The sequence below is a fragment of the Crinia signifera genome, chromosome 6 (genome assembly GCF_055691185.1).
Source record: "Crinia signifera chromosome 6, ASM5569118v1, whole genome shotgun sequence".
Taxonomy (NCBI): domain Eukaryota; kingdom Metazoa; phylum Chordata; class Amphibia; order Anura; family Myobatrachidae; genus Crinia; species Crinia signifera.
Genome location: NC_139222.1, coordinates 271689969 through 271704220, shown reverse-complemented (window position 1 = coordinate 271704220; position 14252 = coordinate 271689969). Strand labels below are relative to the sequence as shown.

The following is a 14252-nucleotide window of genomic DNA, read 5'->3' as shown; positions in this document are numbered from 1 at the left end:
CCTATTTGGCCTCTGTGGGCCATTTAACATTGTTTCCTATGTAAAAATCATGTCAATTGAGGCATTGAACAGAAAATCGTGTCCATTGAGAAATTTAACATTGGTCCCTATGGGAAATCGCGGGCATCGCGTCGCACCCGATTTTTTAGTGCATTCAATGCCCGCGATGACCGCGATTTCTAGTGGCGCCGTGAAAGTAAAGAAGTACCGTATTTACTAACCTAACTTACACTTCATTCATCACAAAACAAAGGTCAGAGTGTTACTTGACGAAGCGGCTAGCTTTAATGTAAACATTAATTATGCGAGTAGTTAAAATCTTCCAGAGCATAAGGTTCGTGTTTCAGCTAATCGGTTTTGACAGGATGAACCTGTAACAGCATTGATATTATCTCTGGGTCACATTGCAAAAAAAGATGTGCAAAAGAATTCAGGAGCAAGTTGCTGTTTTAAACTGTACCTAACACCTCTGCCGCCTTGTGGGGCAAGCTCTAAAGGGGTAGTCCTTGACCTGCAACCGCCAGCTGTTGCGGGACTACACTTCCCAGCCTGCCCTACCACACGTTTGCCATTAGAACAGTTGCAAGGCATGCTGGGATCAAGTCATGTCACAGAGGCACATGCCCCTTACAGCAGGCGACAGTTGCACTTTAAACAGGTTGCTCCTAGTTACCACTGAAGAGAGCGTTCCAGTAACCAGACGATCTACAGCGCGCGGCAAAATTATCTCCAGCTGCGTGCGCTAAAATAAGAAATGTTCTTGAGGTTCCGCTGTAAAAACCAGGCCACAAGGCTGGCACTCATTAAATCATGTTACTATACAATATACATTATATATATATAGATTTTATAGACTAGTTTCTTCTATGTAGGCCAGGTCATCTCGTACTGTAAACTTGTGCCAGTACTGTGCAAGTGCAAAACAATCCAACCAACCCGTGCTGGTCGATGCAGCCTAATATTGAAATTAATAGTAATTATGGAATGCAGTAAAGAGATGGAACATGTCCTCCGCCTGAGGCCCGTGGTACAATAACTACACGCGGGCGAATGAAGATGGCACTAGGGTTAGGACATTGGCGATCTACAGGTCAGTAAATTAGTGGCTTTCTGGTTAGATTGTCTCCGTGCAAAATGAGTTCCTTGCTACTATTCTCTCAGCTGCCAGCACTCCCAATCAGGAACCTAGGGGGGGGAAACAGACACCATCAGAATTAAGCAGGATATAAACTCTAAACACTAGAATAACCTTAAGCCCTACAGTAGTGGGTTTTTCCTGGGGTTGGACAAATCTCCCAGGGCAGGTTTGTTCTTCCCCAGAAATAACGCAAAGGTGCTGCCCTTGCGGCCACTTGGAGGCACTGCGATGCGTGGTGGGGGACACGATTGGCAGGGGTGGAGCGGCTTGTGTGGATGGTGCACACCTATTAATCAGTGGCATGCATGGGAATTTTCTGGGCTTGCCAGCAGCACAGCCAATCACAGAAAATTCCCAGGCATACCACTGAAGGGGTTAAAGGCCACTCCATTCTAGGGACCGGCATGAAGGTAATGTCATATCCTGTGTCATCCGGTTTTACATCCACACTGCATGGCAGGCACAAAGTCGGAAGAGATATTGCCAGGTTTGATCATGTGACCATGGGAGTGTGCATACTGAGCGATATATGTGATACAGTCCAATCTGACCAACTGGACAGCATATCGCTGTTGTACACAAAAGCAGTGGGGGCTGTTCGTGTAGGCCAAATCAAAATTCTGCCTTCCCAGAAAGCAAAATGCAGCTATACATCTATTTCTGTGCTACGTGTTTAGGTGCTGCACCTCTGTGCCTTACGCAGAGTTATATCTCAAAGAGGAGCTGTGTCACTTTGTTAGCAAAGCAGGAAAAAAAAAAAAACACAACTGGGCAAAACCATGCTGCACTGCAGGTGGGGCAGATGTAACAGATGCAGAGAGTTAGATTTGGCTGTGGTGTGTTCAAGCTGAAATCTAAATCGCAGTGTACAAATAAAGCAGCCATCTCTCTGCATAGGTCACCCAACCTTTGCGCAGTTGTATTTTTTTTTGCTTTGCTAACAAAACCTGAATCAGGCTTTTAGTGAACTCCACAATCAGATAGACGTTCATAACACTAAGCAGGCTTATTGGACCCTCTACACAGAGTAGCTGTAATACCGTATATACAGAAGGTGTATAAGTTACCATTGGCAACGCGCCTCCACGGCTTCTTTCCTGACTAATCTCTTCTTATCGTCCAGCGGTTTGGCTAAGGCACGGATCACTTGCTGCTTATAAGGCAGGAGCTGTGGAGAGACACGATTCAGTTCCTCATCCAGTTATGGTAGAGCGGGTAACAGAGGGGCAGATGTATTAAGCCTCAACAAGAGATAAATGCAAGGGTGATAAGGAGAGATAAACGTCCAGCCAATCACCTGCTAACTGCCATGTTACGGGCTGTGTTAGTAAGGAGCTGATTGGTTGGACGTTTATCAGTCTATCACACTTGCATTTATCTCTTGTTAAGGCTTAATACATCTGCCCCATTATTAGATAATGAAACAGAACAGGATATAATAGGGACGTTACCATAGGCAATGGGAGCTTTGTGAGGGCCAGCATACACTTCAAAGCTGTAATCCGCACTGCCTGGAAACACAAGAGATTACACATGTAAATAATGCCTGGGAGTAACATACCAACCAACAGCAGAGGCTGCCGCTGTGTGGGCTGGGCTACTGTACAAGAAAATGCAACTTTATTTATACCAGCTAGTGAGAACGGTTACGGTACAGCAGATTGACTGTGTATAGATCGACCACGCTCAGTCGAACGTGTCTAGTTAGACACCTAAAGGTGCCCGACAGCGTCTAGATCAGGCATGTCTAACGTTGGCCCTCCAGATGTTGTGAAACTACACATCCCAGCATGCCATGCCACACATCTGCTATTGGGACATGCTGGGATGTGTAGTTCCACTGCAGCTGGAAGTCCGCATGCCCTAGGAGATCTCAGAGGACATCATCTGGACAGGCTTACCATGTCGGGGCTTGTCGTCAGGCCCAGGAGCTTTGTGATGAGGGTGTCTATGTGGACATTCAGGATTTCCGCTGCATCCAGTAGTAAAGGCTCAAGGCAGGTGAGCGTGGACAGCTGGACTCCATGGTCAGGGCAGGATAAGGCCTCGAGAAGCAGAGATAGCAGCTAGGTAGGAAGGTACAGGAGAGGAATCAGGTGAGTGAAGCACATGCAGCGGCGGTTCCTGTGCACTAGTCCTTTAGAATACGGGCGATGTATTACATTAATCGGTACTTATGTAATATCTGGGCTCCCGTTTTTCTTATGAGACCACGTCCGCTCGCCACGCTTCGGGCACGGTGACTCTCTGCGCTCGCCACACAATATAAAATCAACTCCATGCATAATTGGATAGTAGGGGTATGAAAAAATGGGGTGCATTTAACATGGGAGCCCAGATAATACATAAGTACCCATTCATCAGTTGGGACGTCCATCTGATGGGTACAGGTTGAGTATCCCTTATCCAAAATGCTCGGGACCAGGAGAATTTTGGATAACGGATTATTCCGTATTTCGGAATATTTTAATATTTCAATGATGTATTTTGAAGTATCTTTTATTTATGCTGTATAAACACATAATATACACACACAAATATATTTTATTACCACATAAAATACACACAAATATATTTTATTTGTTCAAAAAACAAGGTTTCAAAACGTGAAACAAAATGTGTGTACTATCTCAGCACTGAATTTGAATGCCAAGCAATCATTGTCTTGCACATATATAGTGCCAGTTACATATCATGTCCCCAGTAGTGCTGTTACAAATGTCCCCAGTGAGTTTTTAGCAAAAAAAAAAATTTTTTTCACTTTCTGGAATGTTTGGTTTTCGGAATAATTCGGATAACGTATATTCGGATACGGGATACTCGACCTGTACTGATGAAATGGATGTGTTTTCTAATCTCAGAAAGGAAACATGACTTGGCAGGAAGAGTTTGGGCGCCATGCAAGTGCCTGATTGGCTAATCAGCTGTGAGCGGTATGTAATAAACGAGCAAGGGTAGCGGCACTCACCGATGGAAGCTCTGTCAGAAGAACTTGCTTTGGCAGACAGTTCAGCACGTGAGACAAAGATTTCAGGTAGTTTGGCTTGTCGTCTAATACATAAAAAAAACAAAAAGCTTATTAAATTAAACACACATTTGGAAACATAAAGACAATTACATTTAAAAAAAACAAAAAAAGAAAATGTAATCTAATAGAGGGTAAATGACAGCTTATTTTGAAGTCCGAGGGACTCTAGAAAGACCACGGACTGCTCTATGTTGTGGCGCACACCACACAGCGTTACCTCCTTTAGCAGCATTGAAACCTTGCACCAGTTTGGGGACATTCTCGGTGAAGAACCTTTGCCGGAACATGATGCGGATGTGGGCGTGGCACGTTTTGTTCAGGATATCTGGAGAATCGGAGAGCAGGAGAAAGAACAGGTCTGCTGCCATCGGTCCAAGTTCTCGGTCTGACAACAACCCGATCACCTACAGAAGGCCCAGAGAAGAGGAAAAAGGTCTCATCATATAAATGTCCAAAGGCAACTTCGCCTACATAAGTAGATGTGGTCCTACCCCCATTTCTTCGGATATCAGTGCGCGGATGTGAAATGTTGCTGCCCTGTACCACAGCAATCGCAATAGCGCAAGAAGCAACATACGGCTGGACTTGCAGCCATGGCCTCCACTGGTGGGGAAGCGGTATAACAGTAGATCGGACGAAATTCATGTTGAACGGGTCTCTAGTTTTAAGTTTTTGGGAACTCACATATCTTGGATGAACTGATCTGGTCTGTGAATATTGGGAGCTTGGCTAAAAAGGCTCATCAATGCCTTTTTTTCCTTCAGAGTCCGAAAAAAGACACCGCTTATCGATAGATATATTGAAGAACTTCTATCGCTGTGCGATTGAAAGTATCTTAACCAGCTGCGCTACGGAATGGCATGGGAGCGGTACAGTAGCAGGATGCAGGATGGTTCAGTGTGTAAGACAGCTGAGGGGATTGTTGGGACTTCTCTTCCAGTGGTGGCGGATACTGAGAAGAAACGTTGCTTGCGACAAGCACGGAGTATTCTGAAGGATCCGGCTCAGAGATTGTTCATTTATCTGGTACCTGATATAGCAGGTCTTATTAATATATAGTGGGGGAGAGAAGTTTATAAATTGCTGTATATTATATTTGATCTGACTGATGCTAAAACTGCATTTTGTTGCTAGGTTATAGATGGTAATAACAATTTTTAAAGTGTATCGTATCAGTAGCCACATTAGAAGGGAGGGAACACTAAACCTGGACATATTTAAAAGTTGCTTCTTACCCCTTTGGCAAATTAGATTTAATATGAAATTTTTGCCCCAAAAAAATATTAGGCTGTGAGTATAATAGGATTTGGAATCTACAGAAAATCAATAATTGTGTGTTTAACTAAAGCTGGGAGAGTCATTACTTAGTATATTCTGATTGTTGCTCAGTTATTGACTCTATAGCAGTGGGTACCAAACGCTTTCACGGCGCCCTGGAGTATCAGCATTTTTTTCACGGCATCACTAGGGAAAAAGTTTAATATTGATTAAGATTACGTTAAAAAAAAAAAAAAGTTAATTGTGCCGACTTGTCATCCTTAGAGTCAGGTATGTGGCGAAGTCAGGGCTATTTTTCAGCAGGCTCCAGAAGGAACTGAGGCCCTTATTCTAGTTCACTCTTTCTGACAAAATATTTCTTAGATGGACAAAACCATGTGCACTGCAGGTGAGGCAGGTGTAAAACTCCACCCAAATCTAATTCTCTCTGCACAAATAACACCTGCCCCCCTGCAGTGCACATGGTTTTGTCCATCTAAGAAATATTTTGTCAGAAAGAGTGAACTAGAATAAGGGCCTCAGTTCCTGCTGGAGCCTGCTGAAAAATAGCCCTGGGCGAAGTACAGTTGTGATTCTGATTGTCTAAGTTGTTTTTGATTGGCAGCCAATAAGCAATGGTTTTGTCAATCACTTTGACCAAATATAATTAGATTTGACCCTAGCTCACTAACCTGATGCACCCCTGCAAGTGTCAAGTTTGGAAAGCGCTGCTCTAGATTATTCCACCATGTACAACAATCACACGTGCTGCTAGTAGCTCCATAGCATAGTTACCTTGTTAGTGAGCTGCCCATTCAGGGGATGGTACCGCAGTATCAGAGCTTTGGTTACCTGTGAAGTGAAGACACCTGGGTCAGAGCAAAACAATAACAGTTACAATGGTGCCATTTAGATTTGCTATTAAGAGCAAAACCTTAAACGGGTTCTGTGTCAAAAATTGTCATTTACATATTGGTGCATTGTGCATGTGCAATTCCGGGACGATGCTGGCGGTCAACCCTCTGTCTGGGACTCCAGTGAATGGTGGCAATGCTGCAGGTGAGCGCAGGGACAGCTCTCCTTCTCAAATATCACATAAATCAAAAATGGATGCTTCCTCCACCTGATTAGACACACCAGGAGGGGTGTATGATGTATGATCTAGGTAAACTAGAGGGGATGGTCAGGAACGTGGCAATTCATTTAATGCCAAAAAGATGCAAAATTAAGCACTCAGGTCTCAAAAACGCCCAAGACTAAATATAGTATAAATGGCACCATACTGGAAACTACTGAGGAGGAGAGGGATCTAGGTGTCACTATTTCAGGGAACTAAGGCATATATTCAATTGAAGTCAAAACTGCCGTCTTTGCCGAAAAGACGGCAGTTTGACATTAATAGGTCGGAAGGGGTTCCCATCTTTTCAATTCTAACTGTTTTTTTCAGCAGGTCAGAATGTTCCTGATCTAGACTACTGTGTAGGTCAGGGCTGGGCAACACCGGCCCTCCAGATGTTAATGAACTACACATCCCAGGATGCTTTGCATTAGTTTTGCTATGTGACCATGCTGAAACTGATGCAAGGCATGCTGGGATGTGTATTTCATCAACATCTGGAGGACCGTGTTGCCCAGCCCTGGTGTAGGTCATTGGTACGGCCTCATCTAGAATACTGTGTCCAGTTCTGTAAAGGTCACTGGTACTGCATCATCTAGACTACGGTGTCCAGTTCTGTATAGGTCACTGGTGCGGCCTCATCTAGATACTGTGCCCAGTTCTGTATAGGTCACTGGTGCGGCCTCATCTAGATACTGTGCCCAGTTCTGTATAGGTCACTGGTGCGGCCTCATCTAGATACTGTGCCCAGTTCTGTACAGGTCACTGGTACGGCCTCATCTACAGTACAGAGTCCAGTTCTGTATAAGTCATTGGTGCGGCCTCATCTAGATACTGTGCCCAGTTCTGTATAGGTCACTGGTACGGCCTCATCTAGACTACTGTGTCCAGTTCTGTATAAGTCACTGGTACGGCCTCATCTACAGTACAGAGTCCAGTTCTGTATAAGTCATTGGTGCGGCCTCATCTAGATACTGTGCCCAGTTCTGTATAAGTCATTGGTGCGGCCTCATCTAGATACTGTGCCCGGTTCTGTATAGGTCACTGGTTCGGTCTCATCTAGAATACTGTGTTCAGTTCTGTATACTGTAGGTCATTGGTACGGCCTCATCTAGACTACTGTGTCCAGTTCTGAAAACACAAAAGTCTTTCACCATAGATCACTTTTTTTTTTTTTTTATTTCCATGATAAAACCAAATACAGAATATACATTTATAGAAAACATGCCACAAAGTAATGTTAAGTACAGCAGCAGAGGGCAGGTTTTGTAATTACAATCTTACCCAGATGAGCAGCGTCACTGACTGCGTCCTTATGGCCTGGTCAGCCAATCCCAGCTCTATCCTGTTAGCCGCCTTCTGCAGAATATCATCCAGCTGGTCACCTGCAGGGAGAGACCCAACACTCTGCTGAGAGACCATCATTGTATGCTGCATTATTATGAAGCTAGCCACGTAAAACACTATAGGAGTCCACAATGGTTTCACACAGGGACCACGTACCATATAGAGATCCCAGATGACTATCAGAGAAACAAGGGATACAGTTAAATGGGGAACTGCTCCAAGTATTACTGGTAACGTCCTGAAGTGCCCTCTGTTACTGTTTGGTAATAGACTGTGCTGCACTCAGTAGGAGGTAACACAGCTACTGTATAAAGCTTTACAAATAGGGCCTAATTCAGACCTGATCGGTTCTTAAAATGGACAAAACAATGCTGCGTTGCAGGTGGGGCAGATGTAACATGTGCAGGGAGAGATAGATTTGGGTGGGTTATATTGTTTCTGTGCAGGGTAAATACTGGCTGCTTTATTTTTTATTACACTGCAGTTTAGATTTCAGTTTGAACACACCTCACCCAAATCTCTCTCTCTAGACATGTTACATCTGCCCCACCTGTGGTGCACATGGTTTTGCCATTTTGAGAACACTACAGAATTACCATGACAATGATAGGATTGTGTGGTTTAAAACATAATTCTCCCCACTCTGCCTTTTTGGCGTAACAAACAGGACATTTTTACACGTAAATGAAGATTTTTTTTTCCGCACACCAAGAACTGAGTATATAACCTTGGCAGGGCCTTCCCAGTTTATTATTCCTATGGGAGTATAAGGATTTTGCTGTATATTGAAAAAAATTACACAAAGGTACTTTGCACAAATCACTAACCTGGAGGACACTTGTTTACTAGGCCGGCAAAGCATTTGGCAGCAGAGGAGTAAGCAAACGTGCTGCACTCAGACAGGCTCAGTGACAGCAACTGCTCCAGCAAACGGCTGAGATGTGGAATTTCCACCTGTGGTCATAATGACATTGTTAAATTATCCTTTCATCTAGTGGAACTCACAACCGTGTAAGTTTCACAGTATGGCAAACAGAGAATTCCACAAGTGAAGAAAGTTATAAAATAGTGCACATGTTCTCAAACTCGGTCCTCAGGACCCCACACGGTTTTGCAGGTCTCCTCACAGAATCAAGTGAAATAATTAGCTCCACCTGTGGATCTTTTAAAATGTGTCAGTGAGTAATGAGTGCACGTGTCGGGTGACCTGGGAAATGTGAACTGTATGGGGTCCTGAGGACAGAGTTTGACAACCACTGAAATAGGGTATGCATTTCAGAAAATGAATGGGAGGAGTAAAGCCAACATAGGGCTAAAGGGCAGATGTATTAAGCCTTGGGAGAATGATACAATGGAAACTACCAATCAGCTCTTGTCAATTTTCAAACACAGTCTGTAACATAGCAGTTAGGAGCGGATTGGCTGGTACTTTATAACTCTCCACACTAAGAAGGTTCTTTCTGTGAACAGGAATCAGGGACTTTTGGCAGTTCCCGAGCTAGCTGAAGGCCAACAGAGGATGCGGTCTGGCATTCCTGTATCCATTCCCAAGGAGCGGAGAAAGGCTGGGACTGAGTAGATGGCTCCTGTTCCAGAGGTTCGTAGCCTCTGATGGGGAGACCGCGAAAGGCCCAGCTTAGTACCTTAACCTTGGGATCGGAGAAACACTGAGACTGAGTAGATTGCTCTTCCGAAGGGGTCACAGCCCCTAAGGGAGTCAGTCGAAAAGCCCAGTGGAGTACCCATTCCCATGCCAGGGGCTGGAAAATGCCCTACGATGGGAACAGAGAAACCTTGGTCGGACGCTGATCGGTCGGTTGCTTGGAGTCCGAGGCTGCACTGTGCCCCCGGGGAAACTCGGGGTTGCCGAACATGCACGGGTGATCCCAAAATCACCATGCACTAATATGGCACTTGCACTGCGCACTTCCCCTTCAGGTAGCGCTTCACGTCCTTACCCCGTCCTTTTGGACGGGGTAGGACAATTTTTCACACCCCCACCCTGGCCTTCTGGCTAGGGTATCTTTATTATTTATTTCTCTTCCCCCTCTCACGTTTGTCACTTTTCACGTTCCTTGTTTTTTGTAGTTTTGTCACGTTTTTTTGGGTAGTGTGGTCGACCTTTTCGGGCCTTCCATTTCCCCAATGTGCCGAAGCTCTCGCCTTTTGGGGAGAGCTTCGTGCCCCCCGAGGACGACCCCGAGCCGCAAGGCGGAGGGAAGTCTACTGAGGGTCTCTCCAAACCTTCGGGTGCGGAGGACCCACCGTCCTAACCCTTCCGGGGGTTGAGGAATGAGGGTCTCTCTAAGCTTCGGCGAAGAGGACCCACCGTTCCCTATTTTCCCCTCTTCGGCCTTATGGTTGAGAGGGGTTAGGGGAAAAACGGGGCCCTGTCTCCTTCGGGAGACGGACCCACTTCGATCGCACGGTGTTAGGGAGCACACCTTGGGCTCCTGAGTTTTTTCAAACTCATTCCTGGCTTTTGCAGAACCTTCGCTGTAAAATGTCCTTATTAATACAGCAATCACACAGTTAATAACATTGGGTTGATTTAATTCAGAGTGAGTATTATAGCTCCGGTGAAAAAGGTCCTGGAGCTATTAAATTCAGCACGTTATGATGGAGGAGAATGCTCACGACCTAAGCAATGTGTTTAGTCACGAGAACTAGCACTCTCTGACTAAAGTGCCCCACCGCCATGCTCTTTCAGCTGAGCTAGGTGCTCCCACCCCAGGAGGCAGGTTTCCTTCTGTTGGGCATTGCACCATGCCAAATTGAATAGCTCCAGGAGCTCCCTTCCAGCGCTATTCACTGGCCGCTGAACTTAGTCAACCCCATTGTTCAAATAGTTGTTTATTTTAAGTTAATTTTTCTTTGATTTTCAAACAGACACCAGAAGTATTGGAGAAACGGCACGGGTATTGCTTAAATCTAGTTACCCGAAAGTTACACAAAAAAAGTAGCGGCTTAGTTGTTCGTAAGTTCTGCGCCTCCATTACACCATAACAAACCTTTGACAGACTCAGGTAGATTATAGGTTTCTACAAACCAGAGATAGGGCTGCTGGAAGGGTGCACAGAGTATGTATTTTATTTATTTGCAGTTTCTTATATAGCGCAGCATATAATGTTGGGCTTTACAATTGGATAATGAAAATCATGTGACATCATGCATATTATAGATGGGGCAGGAGCACCGATCGGCGACTTGCGTCCATTCTGCATTAGCCCCACAACACTATTACAATGTATTATTGTATTCTGCATCTAGTAATGCCATAATAGCGGTGTTATAGACAGAGAGACCCCTCCCCCAGGCCCATGCTGTTATACTCACATCTCTTGGCAGGGAGCATACAAAAGCCATTAGCAGGGCAACAAGTCGGCTCTGAGGGGCTGTGGACCCGTCCGCCTGGAATCAGATGGAGAAATATCCTCAGCATTAGTCACACATTTACCATGTGATATGTTTGTCAAATTCTACAGCAGAGACAATCGGATGTAAGAGACTCATCAATAGAGCCCCAAGTCCCAGAGACCTACATCCCATTAGCACCTGTCCCAGAGACCTACAGCCCACTAACACCTGTCCCAGAGACCTACATCCCACCAGCACCTGTCCCAGAGACCTACATCCCACTAGCACCTGTCCCAGAGACCTACAGCCCACTAGCACCTGTCCCAGAGACCTACATCCCACTAACACCTGTCCCAGAGACCTACAGCCCACCAGCACCTGTCCCAGAGACCTACATCCCACCAGCACCTGTCCCAGAGACCTACATCCCACTAGCACCTGTTCCAGAGATCTACATCCCACTAACACCTGTCCCAGAGACCTACATGCCACCAGCACCTGTCCCAGAGACCTACATCCCACCAGCACCTGTCCCAGAGACCTACATCCCACCAGCACCTGTCCCAGAGACCTACATCCCACTAGCACCTGTCCCAGAGACCTACATCCCACTAACACCTGTCCCAGAGACCTACATCCCACTAACACCTGTCCCAGAGACCTACATCCCACTAGCGCCCCAGTCCCAGAGACCTACTTCGCACTAGCGCCAGTCCCAGAGACCTACTTCGCACTAGCGCCACAGTCCCAGAGACCTACTTCGCACTAGCGCTACAGTCCCAGAGACCTACATCCCACTAGGGCCCCAGTCCCAGAGACCTACTTCGCACTAGCGCCCCAGTCCAAAATACTTACAATCCTCTATCGCACTAGGGCCCCAACAGTCCTAGAGACTTATATCCCAATAGCACCCTAGTATTAGACCCCTGAATCTTATTCTATCGTAGCATCATGTGTGTCTAGTAGCATACTGCAGTTCTCATTTATTCACTTTTGTTATTTTATACAGATTTGCCCAATTATTGTTTGCAGCAGCAGTGTACAGACCTTTCTGCCCAGAGATATTGTTATTTATGCAGCAAATACAAAGTAATATATTTCCCCTATGTTCCAGCTCCGGAGCCCCTAGAGCCGGCTGTATAACGGACAGCCAATGACGGTGTGCGGCTACACACAGCAGCAGCACGATTACCTGGAACGGGTGGAACTTGGAAGGGAGACTGTTTGCAGAAAGGAAGGAAACGTCCCCATCCAGGAACAGTCCAACAATCTGGGTGGCGCTGGACGATGCGGACCTGAGGGGGGAGCAGTGGAGCGCAGTGAGTTACATAGTGAGCGCGTCAGCTTACAAAGCTCTATATAAATAATAGCTTTGTGCACTGTTACATGCAGGTAACGTAACACAGGAGTCAGCAGTACTCACTCCAGACTGAGATGTGTGGTGGCAGCACTGATCACTGGTACCATGGCGGTCAGAACCTGATCATTAAGAAGGACGTGATCTTCTGCTAGAGTCCCCCTGTCTGAGAGAGGGGACAATCGTTTTACTACCGGTCTACCTAAAAATTCATCAAGTAACTATGAAATTAAATAAGGAATAAAAACTGTAGAGAGAAATGCGAAATAATGTCACATATTACCAAGGCATGCGTCCTCATTGCATAAGCATACCTATGTTACACTACAACAGTATAATACCAGGACCAATGCGCCTGAGGGTAGTTGTCACGGTTACTCACTGGGAGACAGTTATACAAACAATAATGTCTTGTCCATCTCAGCCAATAAGATTCTGGTTCCTCTGTTCTAGCACAGTACAGACAAGTGATTTGGTGCTCTAGAATCCTACACTCCTTACACAGTAACAAATGCCTCCTACTCCCCCAGCTATATAGGACTCCTGTATGGCTCAGACAGGCAGAACTAGAGACACGCCCCTCCTTTTTGTTCTGTAGGGTATCAGGGGAGGGGCACTGACTATGACGCACAAAAGAAGGGCTGCAGGTATTTAACCCGGTAACCTGGTCGATAGGTGAAATAACTGGTTGGTCTGTAGGACCCATTGTCTCAGTTGGTTACGTAACAAGTGATTATGCCACACACACACAAATGTTAGAATTGCGGTTCATCACCTTGCGTGGCGGCCTGCACAGTCAGGGACAGCAGAGAGGGCACCACCGTCTGCTGATAGAAACACAGGGACGGGGAGTGTTCCTGGCACTGTAAAGCCACGTGATAGAGGCTCCTGCACACCGCCACCACATCCTCCGCACCCGTTTCACCTAGTGTGGTAATAAAATAAAATTAATATGTTAGATTTCAGGGTAGGGGTTTTCTAAAATATAAATATATATTAATATTATGGTCTTAAAATCTGTTAGTACCCTCCAACACCCCCTTAGCAGCAAAAAAAAAAAAAAAGGTACTCTTTACTTAGTTGGGCGCCCGTCGCGGTCATCGCGGGTACATTTATGTCTGGCCACGACGCGACCGACGCGATGCCCGCGATTTCCCATTGAAACCCATGTTAAACATGGAAATCGTGTCGGTCGCGTCGCGGCCGGCCATAAATGTACCCGCGATGCCCGCGACGCGATGCTTCCGATTTACCATAGGAATCAATGTTAAAAGGCGCGATGGACCCGATTTTACTGTTAAATGGCTCAATGGACCCGATTTGGCCATAGGAATCAATGTTAAATTGGCCACAGAGCCCATTAACCCTTAAATGTCCCCCCAAATTTTTAACGCCACCCCACGATCCACGCCAACCCAAAGCGTGGCGAGCGCAGCGAGCCCGCGAGGGGCGGCGGTACGCGTCCTCCGACCTTTTCATGCCCTACTATCCACTAGGGCGTGGAGTGAGAATAGAATAGTGTGGCGAGCGCAGCGAGCCCGAAGCGTGGCGAGCGCAGCGAGCCCCGCGAGGGGACGCGGATACCTTCACAGTTATACGCGTCCCCTCGCGGGCTTCACAGGTGTCCGTGGCGACGCCGACACCTGTGAAG

General features: G+C 46.1%; 1 protein-coding gene across 1 annotated transcript in view; it reads right to left on the bottom strand.

Moving 5' to 3' along the window:
- Positions 1 to 262: 262 nt before the first annotated feature.
- MMS19 (MMS19 cytosolic iron-sulfur assembly component) overlaps positions 263 to 14252 on the bottom strand; it is a 49768-nt gene continuing 35778 nt past the window's right edge. The window contains exons 19-31 of the mRNA XM_083149599.1: positions 13377 to 13526; positions 12668 to 12767; positions 12437 to 12539; positions 11224 to 11298; positions 8715 to 8841; positions 7825 to 7925; positions 6219 to 6275; positions 4384 to 4570; positions 4107 to 4189; positions 3040 to 3204; positions 2590 to 2649; positions 2206 to 2306; positions 263 to 1185 (exon numbers count right to left, since the gene is read on the bottom strand). Of these exons, the coding sequence (XP_083005725.1) occupies positions 1158 to 1185; positions 2206 to 2306; positions 2590 to 2649; positions 3040 to 3204; positions 4107 to 4189; positions 4384 to 4570; positions 6219 to 6275; positions 7825 to 7925; positions 8715 to 8841; positions 11224 to 11298; positions 12437 to 12539; positions 12668 to 12767; positions 13377 to 13526 (1337 nt within the window). The 3' untranslated portion in view covers positions 263 to 1157. The remainder of the gene's footprint in view (positions 1186 to 2205; positions 2307 to 2589; positions 2650 to 3039; positions 3205 to 4106; positions 4190 to 4383; positions 4571 to 6218; positions 6276 to 7824; positions 7926 to 8714; positions 8842 to 11223; positions 11299 to 12436; positions 12540 to 12667; positions 12768 to 13376; positions 13527 to 14252) is intronic.